At 33.5% G+C, this 15,557-nt stretch overlaps 1 protein-coding gene across 1 annotated transcript; it reads right to left on the bottom strand.

The window, feature by feature from the left end:
- Positions 1–440: 440 nt before the first annotated feature.
- Positions 441–10,159, bottom strand: LOC127232464 (sulfotransferase 1B1-like). Its single transcript, XM_051198597.1, is given in 7 exon segments — positions 441–502; positions 3,130–3,310; positions 5,787–5,881; positions 6,397–6,457; positions 6,459–6,524; positions 7,434–7,531; positions 10,135–10,159. Coding segments are annotated over 7 exon segments (588 nt in total).
- Between the last annotated feature and the right edge of the window lie 5,398 nt (positions 10,160–15,557).

The raw sequence follows: 15,557 nt of genomic DNA, 5'->3' as shown, positions 1-15,557 counted from the left end.
GCTCCAGGGCATTTTTTAACACTCCCATAATAAATTGCTAAGTTTTGAATTAGAATATATTCTATTTTATTATCCCACTCCAATAGTAATTAATGCAAATTATTTCATTTTGTAAACCGATGAAGAAAGGTTATGTTTAGTAAGAATATTACTATTTCTTGTAGAAAGGTTATGTTTAATAAGAACATTACTATTTCTTGTAGAAAGGTTATGTTAAGAAGAACATTACTATTTCTTGTAGATATGATTGTTTCAAAATTAGAAACATAGCTCTTACATTAAAGGGAACAAGAGATAGTTTATTTTACAGACAAACATGAATAACTGTAGGATAAAAACACAGATCTAGATCATGTTGATAATTATATGACATAGTAGTCAGGCGTCAAAATATTTCTAAGCATTAGAACACAGACTTGAAAAAAAATTTATAAAGCATGCTATGAAGCAACTATCTCCCTAACCAGAGATATGAAGTAATTCTTCCAGTCACCAACAACACCTAAAGTAATAAGAACACATGAAAGAATAAAGTATGAATTACAAAGAGAATATTCACCAAGAGAAAGGGGGGTTACTTAAAGAATGAATTTGCAAAATACTGCATTTGGCTCCAATATAATTTTAATGTAAAAGAACAAAGAAAAGTTTTATTAGTTTTATTCTAGTTTGGAACTAAAGTTACTGGTATATACATTTACTATGATATAAATTTTGTTGGATGGAGCTTTAAAAATAATCTAATATTGAGTAAATATGACTGTTTTAAAGCATCATTTAAATTTTAAATATTATCATTGGTAAAACAGGCTTATAACTAAGCATGAAGTTCATATTTCAAGGCTTATTTTGATAGAGATGACTTTCTAATCTAATCTAAATTCTCAGAGAGTGTGCTGTTTCATAAGGGAGAACTTATACTTCTCCTGACTGTTCTTGGTCATGGAGTTAGAGATCAATTTTCATCATAAGTGCATATTTCATTTACTCACAAGTCTATACAAGGAACTGCTCATCATTCAAAAGAACACTCAAATGGGAAGCATGTGAGTTTAATTTCCTGGAATTTGCAAATGAAAATTCTGTGATCATTGGAAGACACTTGTCCCCTAATTCACAAAATCTATACTTCATTTTTATTTTAGGTGAGAGTAATATTAAAGCCAAACATATAACACTCCTGTCTTGAGACAAACATATGACTTTGAATGTTTGAAGGAACAAGTTCCTCAGGCAGGTATTCATGAGGAGCCTTACTATGTGAGTTATTGAATAAACATGTGCCCAGTATATTGAAGGAGTGAATTGAATGAATGAATGAATGAATCTAGGAGATCACCACCAATATTTCACATATATGAATAATTTCTGGTTGGAAAGTAATCTGAATTGTTATGTATCATGTTTCATGTAGTGTTTTCCCAAATTTTATTCCATAGAGGTTATTTTTATTTTTTTTTTTTACTTATTTTGTCAATGATGCATGTAAAACTTTGGCTTGCTGGTTAATGTAGTTGATATCATAGATTTAGACAGAATTCTCACCCGGATAAAGCTAACCACAGAACATGTTATTTTCTTTCCCTACAGGAATGTAATGACTTCACAAGTTGAATTAGCATGTATACTTCCATGGTAAAGTTGCACAATATGTCAAATCCAGACACAAGTCTCACTGTGTCTCTACTCAGCAATGTAGCACCCGTGCTACGATCTGTTCCACCAATCAGGTGAAGGCCTAAAGATTGAAATAAAGAGACAAGACAGCGGGTCATTTGTTCAATGGCAATGTTGGAACACCAAATGCTGAATACAGTTTATTGAGGGGAAGAAACGGTCTTAAATACTGACTTATAGCACAGTGGAATATAACATGATTTTTAGGCTTAGCTCCTTCCCCAGAGGTTTGTGTTGTTACAAGGTGTGTGTTTCAAAACAGGAAGAGTACCAATAGCAGCTTTGAGGCAAGGCGTTCTGGCCAACAGCTTCATGCTTGCTCAAGGTGCATCAGGGATCCACGCAGGGCCCTACAAGCAATCTTTGAGCTACTGTAAAAGATCACATCCCTCTTCATATGACTGGACTAAAACTCTTTGGGAAATTTCATGCAGAGACATGACTGAGTTTGGCTGCTTTATAAAATAGATTGTGTTTAAAGCTCCATCAGACAATCTTTATATGAATATAAATGTATATGTCATTTTGTTCTAAGTTAGAATAACACTAAGAATACTTTTCTATGTTCTGTTATATTAGAAGTTATCTTTGAAGCCAAATGCACTGTTTTTCAAGTAAATTTAATTTAACACTAAATAACTTGCTATTTTTTAATTTTTATTTTTTAAGACTTGTTATTTTAATAAGATTAAAACTTGTATTAAAATGTCATAATATAATGCTTTTTAAATTTGTTCTGATTATATGTCTTTGGCCACACACATTCCTGGAGTTATTCTCACATACAAGCACAAAAGAGAATCCTATTCCTCTATATCTATTCCAAGAAACAATAATCAAAATAGCAGGTATCACAAGTAGGATGAAAACATCTAAATTTTAAGTTAATTTATGAAATGGGTTAATTTATTATTACTGAAACAGACTATGTATAAGAAGCCAGAATGATATGTTTGCTTCATAGTAAACAAAGAATTTCAAAAGTGAATTCCATATTCTTCTAAGTTAAATTTGGGCTCTTCTTCCTGTAATTCAAATAGTATCTGTAAAGTTGAAAAATTTCCCATAAGGAAAAAAAACTTCTTTTTTGGTGAATTTTCTTCATAAATAATGACAATTATTTTGTAAATCACATGGGGCTTTAAAGAATTTGCCTATTAATAGATATTGAGGAAAGAAGAAGGTCTATGTCAGTTTATTGAGTGGAGTAGAATGACAAAAATGAAATTGCATGATAATTGTGAAAGTCAATTATATAAATAAGAAAAGTATTTATCAAACTGTTTGTAACTATGTGCATAATAAGGTTACTTTAGACTATATGTGTTTTTAGTTTTCATTGGTTTCCTATGAAGAACTGAAACTTAAAGAAATTAAATAAAACAGCAGAAATCACAGAACTAGAGCTTCACAAGAAAGTAAACATGGGAATTACATTCAGAAAATTTTTACCTTTTCGTATGAAAGGGGACTTGCTGTGATCCATCAATGATGAGGGAAGATGGATATAATTGACCAAGGTGTTGTCCTTCATAATTTCAAAGGAAGTGTGATGGATGATCCTGTCCAAGGTCTCTTCATCCAAGGTCTTTTGTAGAAAGCTGGCAATCTTTTTGATTTCTTCTCTTGGATTCTGTGAGTAAGATGAAAAATTCAGGGAAATAACAAACATGTAAAACACTCACATAATTTACAAAATGATGCAACGTTTATAATTACGTCCTTGTGATTGAGTCTGTGTACGTAAACCTCAGTATTCAGGAATTTGGGGCAGAAAGAAAGATTGCAAATTCAAGGTCTACTGTGCTATACAGAAAGACACTAATTCAAAAAAAAAAAAAAAAAAAAAGAATGAGCTGGGGAGCTGGGGAGATAGCTCAGTCCTTAAGAGCACACACTGTTCTTTTAGGGAACTCCTTTGGATCACAGTGCCCACATAGGATAGCACACCACCACCTTTAACTCCGGCTTCCAGTGACCAGGCTCCATTGGCCACCAAAAGCATGTTCACCCATACACACAGACACATATGCACATAAATGTAATTATAATGTTAACCAAATACTTTGTTTGATTTCAGTTTACAGCATAGGAGCTTAAGACTTAAAACTTTCAATTATGCTATTGAAATTTCACTAAGATGTCAAAAAGATTTTGGAAAAAATATATTGAAACTAAAATTGAGAGATAGAATTTAGAATTTAACAAAAGGTAGCATCTACTGTGGTGTAGAAATTCCCAATAGAAGAAACAGCTTAAATTCTTAGTATAGGATTTTGAAATGTTTCAGGAATAATAATAATAATAATAATAATAATAATAATAATAATAATAAAACAGAGGTTAAAGGTAGGTTTGTTTAGTTTATGAAAATGAGAGAACTCATAAAAAATAGAAAAATAAAATGAGTATGGAAAAACTAATAATATTTGTTTTGTATTTATAGCAAATAAGGAAACAAGAACATGTAAAAACACATTATTATCTATTTGTGTATATACATATACATACCTATATGTATTGACAAAGGATTTTGTAAGGCAAGTTTTGGTAATATTTCCAGGATATGAAGTCGAATGCCACATTTTCATGATAGAACACACATTCTCAATAAACAAGACCAAAACTGTGTGTATTAGAAATTCAGTTATTTTCTGGTTTTTAATCTTGATATGTACCCCACCACCTATTACTATTCTTGTTTTGTTAACCTTTTTATAAAACATTGTCTAACAGTGACTACATGACAGAAGGCAAAATACTGCTTGCTAAAAGTAACATATGTAGCAGATTCCAAGGGAATTAAAAAATGTTTGTATATTACTCAAGAGCTCCTTGGGCTTGCCCATGAATCAACCAGAATTGGTCCATTTGAATAAGTCACATCAGCCACATGAGGACAGAAGCTCTTCCAAGTATAATAGAGGGCCTATCTCCAAATTTGGGTAATTCATATCCTCTTTTAGGCTGCAAACTAACTACAACCTGAGTATAGTGGAAATTTTCTGATCATTGGAGGCAATATATAAAAAATGCTCTGGTATTTCCCAGAAGTACATTCAGAAAGTGTCACCATACACAGGGGCAAACTGCCACTAATATTTTGGTTATTACGTTTAAGACAGTCATAAAAGTCATTACATTATAAAAGGTTACATCTATGTGTAATTTCTGAGCCACTCACTATATGTATTATAAATTTATTTTCAAAATAAATGCTTTTTTAGTTTTTTAATTTTTTAGTTTCCATTACAGATTTGAGAATTGAAAGTTGTTCTAAATTTTGAATGTGGAGTTTTACAAACAATGAAATACTTCTGTACATTTTTCAATGGTGTGTGAGGGTAGACAGGATTGTTCAAGTTTTGGAGAGTAACCCAGAATGGTGGCAAGGTACACTGCAGTGATATTGAACAAATCTATTTCATAGAGACTATGTAAATTATAAGTTCATGCACTAAAATGAATACAGTGAGAAAGTAAAAAACAGAAATATTTGAAAGATAAAACAGATAAAACACAAGCTAAAGTCCATAATGTACAAAGGGTAGACAATAATTATACTATATATACAACCTAACTAAAAGCTTGGAAAACTAAAAGGAAAAATAAAGTTGATATGAAAAAAGGAAATACAAGTTGTAAAGGATGACTGGGTGGAGAACTAAGCAAATGAATTTTGTCTTTGAACATGTTAAATTAATTCCAGTGCTGGTTTGGAATTCAATTTAGAAGATGGTGAAGATCTGGGGCTTACTTACAGATAAATATTTATGGAAATGCTGATAAAATTGTAGCAAGTATTTGAAAAGGAAAATGACTAGGTGGATATAAAGATACGACGGGCAAAATAGTGAGTATGAAGCCCTGTAAGTTCAAGTGGTAATTTGAGGGAAAAGAATGCTTGAAAACCACATGCTAATTGAAAGCAGAAAGGAACAAATATAGATAAATGATTTCACAAAGGGGTTAGACATGCAGATAGGAGGTATTGGCAATAGGAAAACAGCTGTTTCACCTTAGATTCCAACGTTAGATTGAAAAATAAATATTAATAGTTTCCCCATGACACAGTGTGAACATTATTTGAATAAGATCTAATATGTTACCTGTTTCAAAACTTCATAGTATAAGAAAAGTAGTGGATGCTCTTTCTTCTTTTCCCACCAACTCTTAATATGATTGAACCATGAACCATGAGTCACTATGATATGGAGAAATGGCACCTCCATAAGTGTTTGTCAGATCAAAAAAATTTAGTAAGTCTATTGTAAAGACATTTTGTGGAATTTGGTAATCAAAGAAGCTGAGAATATAGGATCAATTCTCACAGAGTTAAAATTACCTATTTCTAGATGTATGATCAACTTTTAAAGCAGAGATTACACCATTGAGTTATGCTAATGCCCATGGAAGACTTATATAACACAGTTTCAAGTATGAATTTCAATATTACAGATACAATATGTATAACAGATTCCCAGTGATGCAGTGGGAATAGATTACAGAATGTTTTCATAGGGAATTGATTATTATCACTCTTGCAAGTTAAATTTTATGGTAAACATTTAAATGTAGTTACTTTCCTACAATGGAATCTAATATATTAGTATTAAATTTTGATGTTCTGACTTTTAAAAAATGAAAGAAAGATCACTTATTTAAAATTAGTAGTATTTGAAATAATACATCTTGTAACTACAACTTGGGCTTACCTACCATTTCCAGCTAGGGATTTCTGCAGATACACTTCCCAGGTGCTAGGCAGAGGTTGTAGACTTATTCATTAAATCAAAATGATAAAACGAGACAGCAACATGCTTAGCATTTTGAGCCAGATAAATCATCTACATGAGAGATGAAGAAGAAAATCAGAAAATTATAATTACACTAAATTATAATAAAATTATAAATAATAAAGTAGCAGAATAGTTCTCCTAGAACTTATGGATCATAATATTTGTCTATCAGCACTCCTAATGCAGAAACTGTTTTCATGAACTTTTTAAGGTTTTGGTTAGCATACAAAGAGACTACTTTCATATATAAGGATGCACTTTATTTTTACTTACTGCACCCCAAATTCTTTACACAAAGTCAAGTAGGAAGAACTAAATAATTTTAATAGCAGAGTTAGTATTTAAGAAATGATTAACTATTGAAGAACTTGAAATTTCCTGCTAAGCAAACATTCAGTCACAAATATTTCTCTAAACAATGTCAACAATCACTCAGGTGAGAACACATAATCTTAATTTTTTGTTGAAGGCCACATTATCTTGGCACAAACAGGATAAAAGTAGCAATATTTTGCTAATGTGAGAATTCTGTTACTTTTAAGCTTAGAAACTTCATGTACATAAATTGAAATTATTAAAAAGTAACTTATTTGTTCATAGTGGTAAACTCCCAGTATTATAGAACTTGGGTGGCTGGGGAAAGAAGATCAGGAGGGTGATATAAATTTCAAGGCCAGCCTGGCATATATAGCAATATCCTGTCTCAAACAAACAAAACCAAACCAGAATTATATAAGAGATGAGGGAAGAGGAGAAAAGGAAAGAAGCCAGAAGAGAGAGAAGAAGGGAAAGAAGAGGTCAGGTGGGGGGGAGGCAGAAGATGGAAGTATAAAATATCAATCACTTACTTGTGTAGTTTAGTTTCCTGGGCTACAAAGCATGCTACTATTTCTCACAATAAGAATAGATGAACGGACAGGGTTCAAATGGTAGCTCAGCCTTCATGCCACACTGTACCTTGCAGTTGTTCTCCCAGAAAGATTTTGGGAGTGGATCAACTGGTAGATGTGTCTTTATAATTCGGGGTGATGGCATTGTCTTTAAGTGTTCAACACCTGGAATTTCAGTTTAGGACATAGAAAGATAAGAGTTCCAAAGAAGCTCAGATTTCTTCATCTTTCCCACCATTATTTGTAAATGCTCTTTTAGTGAGTGTGCTTGCACACGCATGCACCCACACCTGTGTGTGTGTGTGTGTGTGTGTGTGTGTGTGTGTGTGTGTGCCTTAGGTATGTTCATGTGTTGCAGCACTCTTGTGGGAGTCAGAGCACAACATTCAAGAATCCATCCTTTCTCTTGCAATGTGGATTCCATGACTTTGTACATGTGCAGCCATCACTTTTCCCAATGAGCTACCTCTCTTTCTTTCAAACATTTTTCCCCAGACATTTTTTGAGCACTATTAAATGGAGGCTGCTTCTAAAATAATTACAGGCATTTTTCAGAATTCCTGAAGGTGGTATCAGGAGACAGATAAGATTGTACACTTTGACATTTACCTCACTGTATTAAAATTTCTATTATAATTTTACTTGGTGAGGTATTTTAAAAATATTTAAGATTCTTAGTTTCATTTCCTTTATTCCCCAAAATGAGAAATAAACATTGCTTTGGAAACTTGGAGATTTATCATATCTACTTCTTCAGGTCTCCCATTCAAATCTTACAGTCCTATACATTTATTTTCAGTATCACTTTAATCCAATCTAATCTCTAATCTGCTAATGCTACACATTCTTATCATTTTTAGCATAGAAATGTACTTTTCAAAAAACTTACATCCAATGAATCAGCTCCAAACAATCACTTGTTTTAACTGTTTATAACAACATCTAGTCCCAATATAACACTTATCTGTATGTGATATTGCCTGTACTTTGCCATGGTGGCCCAAAGCTTAAACGTAATACTCAAGAGGCTGATACATGAAGATTTTAAGTTCAAGGCCTGCTTGAACTTCTTAGAGCTGCTTAGAGCTGTCCATTGCAGTCTTTCTCTCTCTCTCTCTCTCTCTCTCTCTCTCTCTCTCTCTCTCTCTCTCTCTCTCTCAAATAGAGAACTAGTCACAGTCAGAAATGTGCTTGCCTCCAGAGTGTTCCCATGCTTATTGCCCATGCTGTCTCTACACTATACATTCAATAGAATAGGATTTCCTCATAACAAGAAAGTGACATATTATTTACCAATGAATGTCTTGATTGAAATCCATGGATCATAATAAATATTAAGCACAACCCCTTTATGATAACAGAAATAAGGTTGTGAAAATTAAATAAAAATCTAAGATGGCCAGTTAAGTTTGAGTTTTAAATATATAACAGCTACTTTTGTTTGTGTCTCCTATAAAATCTTTGGGATAAATTGATACTAAATTAAATGTTTTATGGTCTGAATGTTAAATGTAATTGGAGGTTAGATGTCCTGGATTTTATCTGGAGATACTAAATAGAAACCTACAAAATTCTACCAATGGATCTCATCATGTCTCCAAACCAGTAGCTACAGCCATGTTACCCTGCACAGAGAAATGATCATTGTAGTCTTCTATAGGCACAAACTTCTCTCTATTAATCTCATGCTGTCTTTTCCATGCCAATTCTTTGTCCCTGCTTTATCTTACCTAAAAGAATATCTAGGTACCTGTGTTCTGTTTTGCAGCAGCTTCACTAAAAATGATCTTTCATACTTGCCTATAGGATCCAGGCTTTTCCAATCCCTTTCAGCTTGATGGCTTTTTATCTTAGTTCTGCTATTAAAGCTTCTTTATGATGGTACTTTTCATGAACAACCTTCAACTTTTTATACTATATTACACGTTCATGGGTAAACTGTCTTGTTTCCAAGGGCCAATTATGCTGGATGTTTTGGATGAATTATCTTTCAACTGAATATTTAAAATAATACCTGAAATCTAACATTTTATAGAGAATTATGAATAAACTCCCAAAGTTTCCAAATAAGCACCTGGCTTTATATTTGGTTGACCTAAATAAAACTTTTGAACTAACTTTTCTGTCTTAATTTTTCCTCACATTTCTTAAGCAATCTGTCAGTCAACCAATCCAAAATATATTGCTGCTATCCTACATGTACACATACATAGTAACTAGAGTAGAATATTTTTTTTCTTTCCTTTGGTTTTTTAAGGCAGGGTTTCTCTGTATTGTTTTGGTTTTACCTGCCTTAAAATTTAAGGATAACTTTTAATCACTTTAATTAACCTCTAGCAATGTACATTGTAACACATAAATTATTAAAATGAATTCATTGTCTTTAAGAAAACCTATTGCATTGATTATATTTAATACCAATTATAGCAATTATCATCCTTTCTTAGCCAGCTTTACAGCATGCCTTGCATTTTGTATAAGGAATAAAGAAACAGCTGTAACCTGTCTGCTGTGAGGTTCATAGAGAAGGAGTAGCAGCCAGTTATAGACTTTGGTCTGGTCATTGGCTCATATTGTGCAATTATCCAGGGCCTAGCCTTAAGTTTTCAAGGCCTGTGACTTATCTCATCCAAATAAGAGTCCTTACAATTTGTAAGGGATTTTTTTCTTCAGTCAAGGAACTAACTCCTTTCTACCTAAACCTCACACTGTTACCAGAGTGAATGGAATGAGTAACATGAAAAAACTGCTTCCAGATCTTAACATACTTGTTACGCCAGGGAATGCAGGCATGACCAATTCTGGAGCCAACCAGTTATGAGGCTTGAGTGAACATTGTGAATGATTGCTTCTGAGTTCAGAATTACAGGAGGAATAGAGTACAGAGGACAGATAAATTACCAGATGGTTAATATTGTTGACCCTGATGTGATGAAATATGGTGTTCCTTGTAAAATATGAAAGATACCTAACAAAACCCCCTTAAGTCATATAAGAAAAGACACGGGGAATCTTTTCAGCTTTAAATTACACAGCACACAAAATCTTCCTTCAAGTTGAGACATAACCATAAATTATTAAAGGAACAACCAAGGATTAAAATAGAATTTAAAACATGTATTACTGGAAACTGAGTCATTGGACATTAAGATTTAGTGCTTCTAATGAAAAGCCCTGTTTCTGTGATCCCTCCCTATTTGTTAGTTACAGTACTGGGAGGAAAAAAAAAAAAAAAGAAGAAGAAAGAGAAAGTAAAAAGAGTCTGTTTCTGCTATTATTTCTTTTCCAGCCAACTTTATCGACCTAAATTAGTGATATTGTTTCGCTCTGTTTGCTGCACAAGAGCCCCAGATCTTGAAATACATTTTCTAAATCTCGCACTCTGGGTTTTAGAATCTGCTGTTACTGTGCTCACATGAGTGTATATACCAGTGGATGAAAGATGAAGCAGAGAAATGAAAATTCCAAAAGGAATTCTTTGTTCCTGAGTGAGTTTAAGGTTCACAAGACCCTTTCACCCTGCAAACAAACAAACTTAGCATTCTTCAAAGGCATTCTATTGAATGCAGAGAGATAAAAGTGAACACTGCAAGTTAGATCATCTACACTGAGTTGCATTTCGGAAATTTGCAAAAGATATCCAAACTGCAAAGGTGACCAACAGATTTTTGTTAGGCCCACCTTTCTCTATAGATCTCGGACAAAAACTTCAAGAAAAAGCAATTTATTTATTTATTATTTTCTTCACTTAATTTTCTTATTTTACATATCAATCCCAGTTCGCTCTTCCCTCTCTGCCTCCTTTCCTCCATCTCCTGATGGGAGATGTCATTCTGTAAATGTTTCTCATGCTGGTTAATGAACAAAGCACTGTTGGCCAATAGGAAAGGAAGATAGGAGGGGCTAGGAGATAAGGAGGAAATAGGAAGTAGTAAGGAAGAGTCAAGATGGAGACACTGGGGAGACCAGATGCCTGCCCCACTCCCCGGTAAGGAGACCACGTGAAAATACATAGATCAACAGAAATGGGTTAATAATTAAGACAGAGCTAGCCGATAAGAAACTAGTAACTAGCCAACAGCTTAATATCAAATACAGAGTCTCTGTGTGTTATTTGGGGCTGGCGCGGCGGCGGGACAAGACCAGGCGGCGGGCGAAAAAACGTACTCCTTACAATCTCCCACCCTTCCATGCCCCCGATCACCCTCCCCTCCTATTCCCCCTCCCACTACACATGTAGGGTGATGCCTTCTAGGAGGGATCATCTAAATCTGTCAACTCATTTGGAGTAGGGACTACTAGGCCCTCTCTCCTGCTTCTAGGTTAAGGGAGTATCACTGCATTGGGTATGTGCTCCCAAAGTCCTTTCCTGCACCAGGGATACATCCTGGTTCCATTATCAGAGGTCCCTTAGACTGCCCAGGCCTTCTAGCTGAGACCCATGTTCAGGGTGTCTGAGTCAGTCCGATGGTGAATTCCAAGCTATCAGTCTGGGGGCCCATTAGCTTTTCCTTGTTCAGGTCAGGTGTCTCTGTGGGTTTCTGTAGCCTGGTCTTGTCCTCCCTCTCTGCATCTGGATTCCAGTTTGGCTCAGTGTTATTTGTGGGTGTCTGCTTCTGTTTCTATCAGCTACTATATGAAGGCTCTATGATGGTGGACAAGTTTGTCGTGATCTCATTATCAGGGAAGGGCATTTATTGTAGCCTTTCCACTTGGGGTCAGTCTTGTAGGTCTCTGGACATTTCTCTAGAGTCAGAAATTTCAAAATGAAGTTTACTTCCCAATGTAATCACATTGCTTGGTTTTCACCTTTGGAGTTGGTGGTGGCATGGGAAGAGGGGAACACCTCATGCTCTCTCCAAAACAAAACAAAACAAAACAAGAAACAAAGTTAAACTAAGGGTTCCAAACATAGCAGTCTGTGAGTTTACAGGAAATAAAAACTCAAAGGGCTTGAGGTCCATGCAAACACACACATTCAAGGGCCTACTATTTCATCAGATGTCAGAGATAGGAGGCTATGATGAAGACTTGGATCAGAGGGATGACTAGAAACCAGGTAGCCGTAGATCGCCCGGGTGTGAACTTCTTCACAAATTTTAGAGTCTGAAAAAATTCAGAAGCGAAGAGCATGACAGAATATACCTCAAAACTTCCTGCTGCCCCTCAATTTATAGAAAGCCATTTGACAAGTTTGACCATTATACATGTTTCTTTTTATCTAAAAGACATATGAGTCTCCAATTACCAACATGAACTAAAATGCAATACTTAATTGGAGAGCAAAAATACAAAGGCAGAACTGACAGCTAAGTGACTCTGCTACTCTTAACCACCTATATGATTTTCTAATGAATCTCACATACACACACATGCCCACACTCACATACACACACACCTAGAAATAAGCAAGATGGCATATGTAGATGGGACCCCTCCCCCACAAAAAATCTTTGTCCCCATCTCCAACACCTCAGTCACTCTGTAAGTTCCCCCTGATCCAGTTGTTGAAAGGAAAGTTCTGATTAAGAATATTGGTGTCCAATTTAGAAACAAGGACACCTGACAAGTTCTCGCCCTACTGTTCACTCTTATGTATGACCTGATCTGGGAAAAATTATAAAATGTAGAAAATAACTATAACTTTTGTTTAAAGGATTAACTTTGTGCATTGTTTTGTAGGGAATTTTTAAAATCATGTTATTCCTTTAAAGGATGTTTCTAACATATTCAGAAGTATTTCTGGCTTAGCATATTATTTTCATACTTTCACTTTCACATTTCAGTTAACAAAAACAAAGATCCTGTATTACACTTATTAATTTTAAACTAAAATTTACTACTGAGAAAAATGTGCTTGTGTCTACTTTGGAAGATAGATTTTGGAATTTTTAAAAACTCAATTTTTATTTTTTACTTTTTAGTTTATTTATTTTTCTTATTTTACATATTGATCCCAGTTTCCATTTCCATCCTCCCTTTTTCTCTCCCTCCCTCCCATTTGGAGTAGGGCTAGGCCCTCCCTCCTGCCTTTAGGTTAAGGGAGTATCCCTACATGGGGAATGTGTTCCTAAAGTCCTTTATGACAGCAAATCTTTGTGGTATTATGTAATATTAAAAGTTATTCTCATCATATTATTTTAGATGACAGTTATTTAGATTCATCAAAGCTTGAACATCTAACATTATTATGTTATTATTTTGCCCAATAAACTGTTAGTAGTCTACTCTTATTATTTTTTAACTATTTATGTTAAAGGAATTTTTTGATTCACTTTTATTTTCTTAACAGAACAAATCTTACAAGTGGTCATTTACTTTTTCCCAATATGCGTCATTAAGTTAGCTGTTACATAATAGTGTAATATATTTGGATAAATATTTAGAGTTCAGTTTGTATCTATGTCTGAAGTTTTTATAGAAGAAAATGAATTCTTGGTACAGAGAAACTACTTTATACTTTCACAAAAATTGCATGTCAAAAGAACATTTGAACAAATTCCAAGAGCACAGTTGCTTGTTTGCTGTGTATTAGTGAGGAAGTAAGTTTCTAAATTTTAACCATACATGGATTTAGTTATCACAGTCTATAATGCTTCCAGGCTAAACTTTCACAGCATTTTAATAACAATGTCCTCAATAGAGTAACTCAACATTAGTGATGACATGTTCTCAGTATTTCAGAAAGCAAGTAACAAAGAGTAACAAATAGGCAGTAACCTAGGAGTTGTAACTGCGGTTTGCTGAATTGTACTGGAGTAAAAATTCAATTAGATTCTATCAACTTGTAAGATTTTTCTAGTTTGCTTTTATAGTTTGAAGGCATTAAACCCTTTTAGTGCATTTCACATGCTTACAATATTTAAGTCCTTCAAGTCTCTTTTAGGGATATCAAAAGCTTTTGTGGTTAACCTTCTTATGGATTTATAAATACAGAAAAGAGATAGAGGATACAGAGATGAAATTAGTCTTTTTTTGATATTTTTTTCCATATGACATTTTGATAGTAAGTCAATCTTTCCTTTCTTGTGATATAAATGATTGCAGCCTGAAAATTAAGTACATATATATGGTGAAAATATTGTGTAAGGTGAAGGAAAATCCATAATACGAAATTAAAACAGTGTTCATAGCTTTGTTTTCCTGATTGGGAAAACTGAATTAGCACTAGAACATTAATATTTGCATGTTTGTCTACAGCCCCAGGATGATAGCATTTTCTATATTATATTGAAAGTGTTTCATGGTCAATTTTATTGTATTAAAAATAACAACGAAGCTTAGTTCTACATTTTTTAGCTAAATTATACATTTATGCATCCAAACCACAGTGAATAGAAGATATATGGAATTTGGGTTAAATATTTTGGGATGACAAATGTTGTAATCTAATATTTTGTAGTAGAGAAGCAAATCCCAGTTGTTCAGATCATAGAACACATGTTCATTTTTTTCTAAATTTGTGAAAGGGAATATGTCTCAATTCCACAGCATGGGAAAATTTTTCTGTTCTCAACAGAAAAGGTAGTACATAATTGTGTGCCTTGGTGTTCCTTTGGAACTCAATCACTTTAAGCAGCTTACATTAAGTTATTTGTGATATATGATCCATATCATTAAAATTCTTATAATGTTTTCAAAAGGCAAAAGAAGCCCTCCAGACCAAAGGTAAATGAAAAACTAAAATGGAAAACTAAATATTAAAGCAAGTTTGGAAATTCAGTCCACAGCATCTATTGCAAACTTCTTTATCATTAGTCCTTAACTGTGTATAGGTAACAGAGTCAAAAAAGAATTGAAAATTTAGTCATAAATTTTATTTGATTTTAAAATCTAGTGAGCTGTTCTTGTTATTTAAAAATAAATATATTATATGTACTTCACTTTCTTAGAAGTAAGTCTGTAATTGAAATAATATTTCCTCTATCTTAAAGAAAGGAAGAGAGCAACTAAATATCAAAGAAAGGTCTTTCATACAAAAAGGTCCAGCATTTTCAGTTTTAAATGAGCATTTTGTTTGTTCATGCATTAAACTCAGGATTTTCTGTAATACATCATTTTTCAGTTATTCATTTTAATTTGTTTATTGACTGAATAATTTTATTTTTTACCTAAGTCACAAAAATACCTTTCTTATGTGGCCTATTTTTATTTCCCATTTTTATTTTATTCCAGTAGACCATATATAAAT

Source organism: Phodopus roborovskii, unplaced genomic scaffold, assembly GCF_943737965.1.
Source record: "Phodopus roborovskii unplaced genomic scaffold, PHOROB, whole genome shotgun sequence".
In the NCBI taxonomy this organism is placed as follows: Eukaryota; Metazoa; Chordata; class Mammalia; order Rodentia; family Cricetidae; genus Phodopus; species Phodopus roborovskii.
Note: the sequence above shows the minus strand (reverse complement) of the source record. Positions and strands in the feature narration are given on the sequence as shown.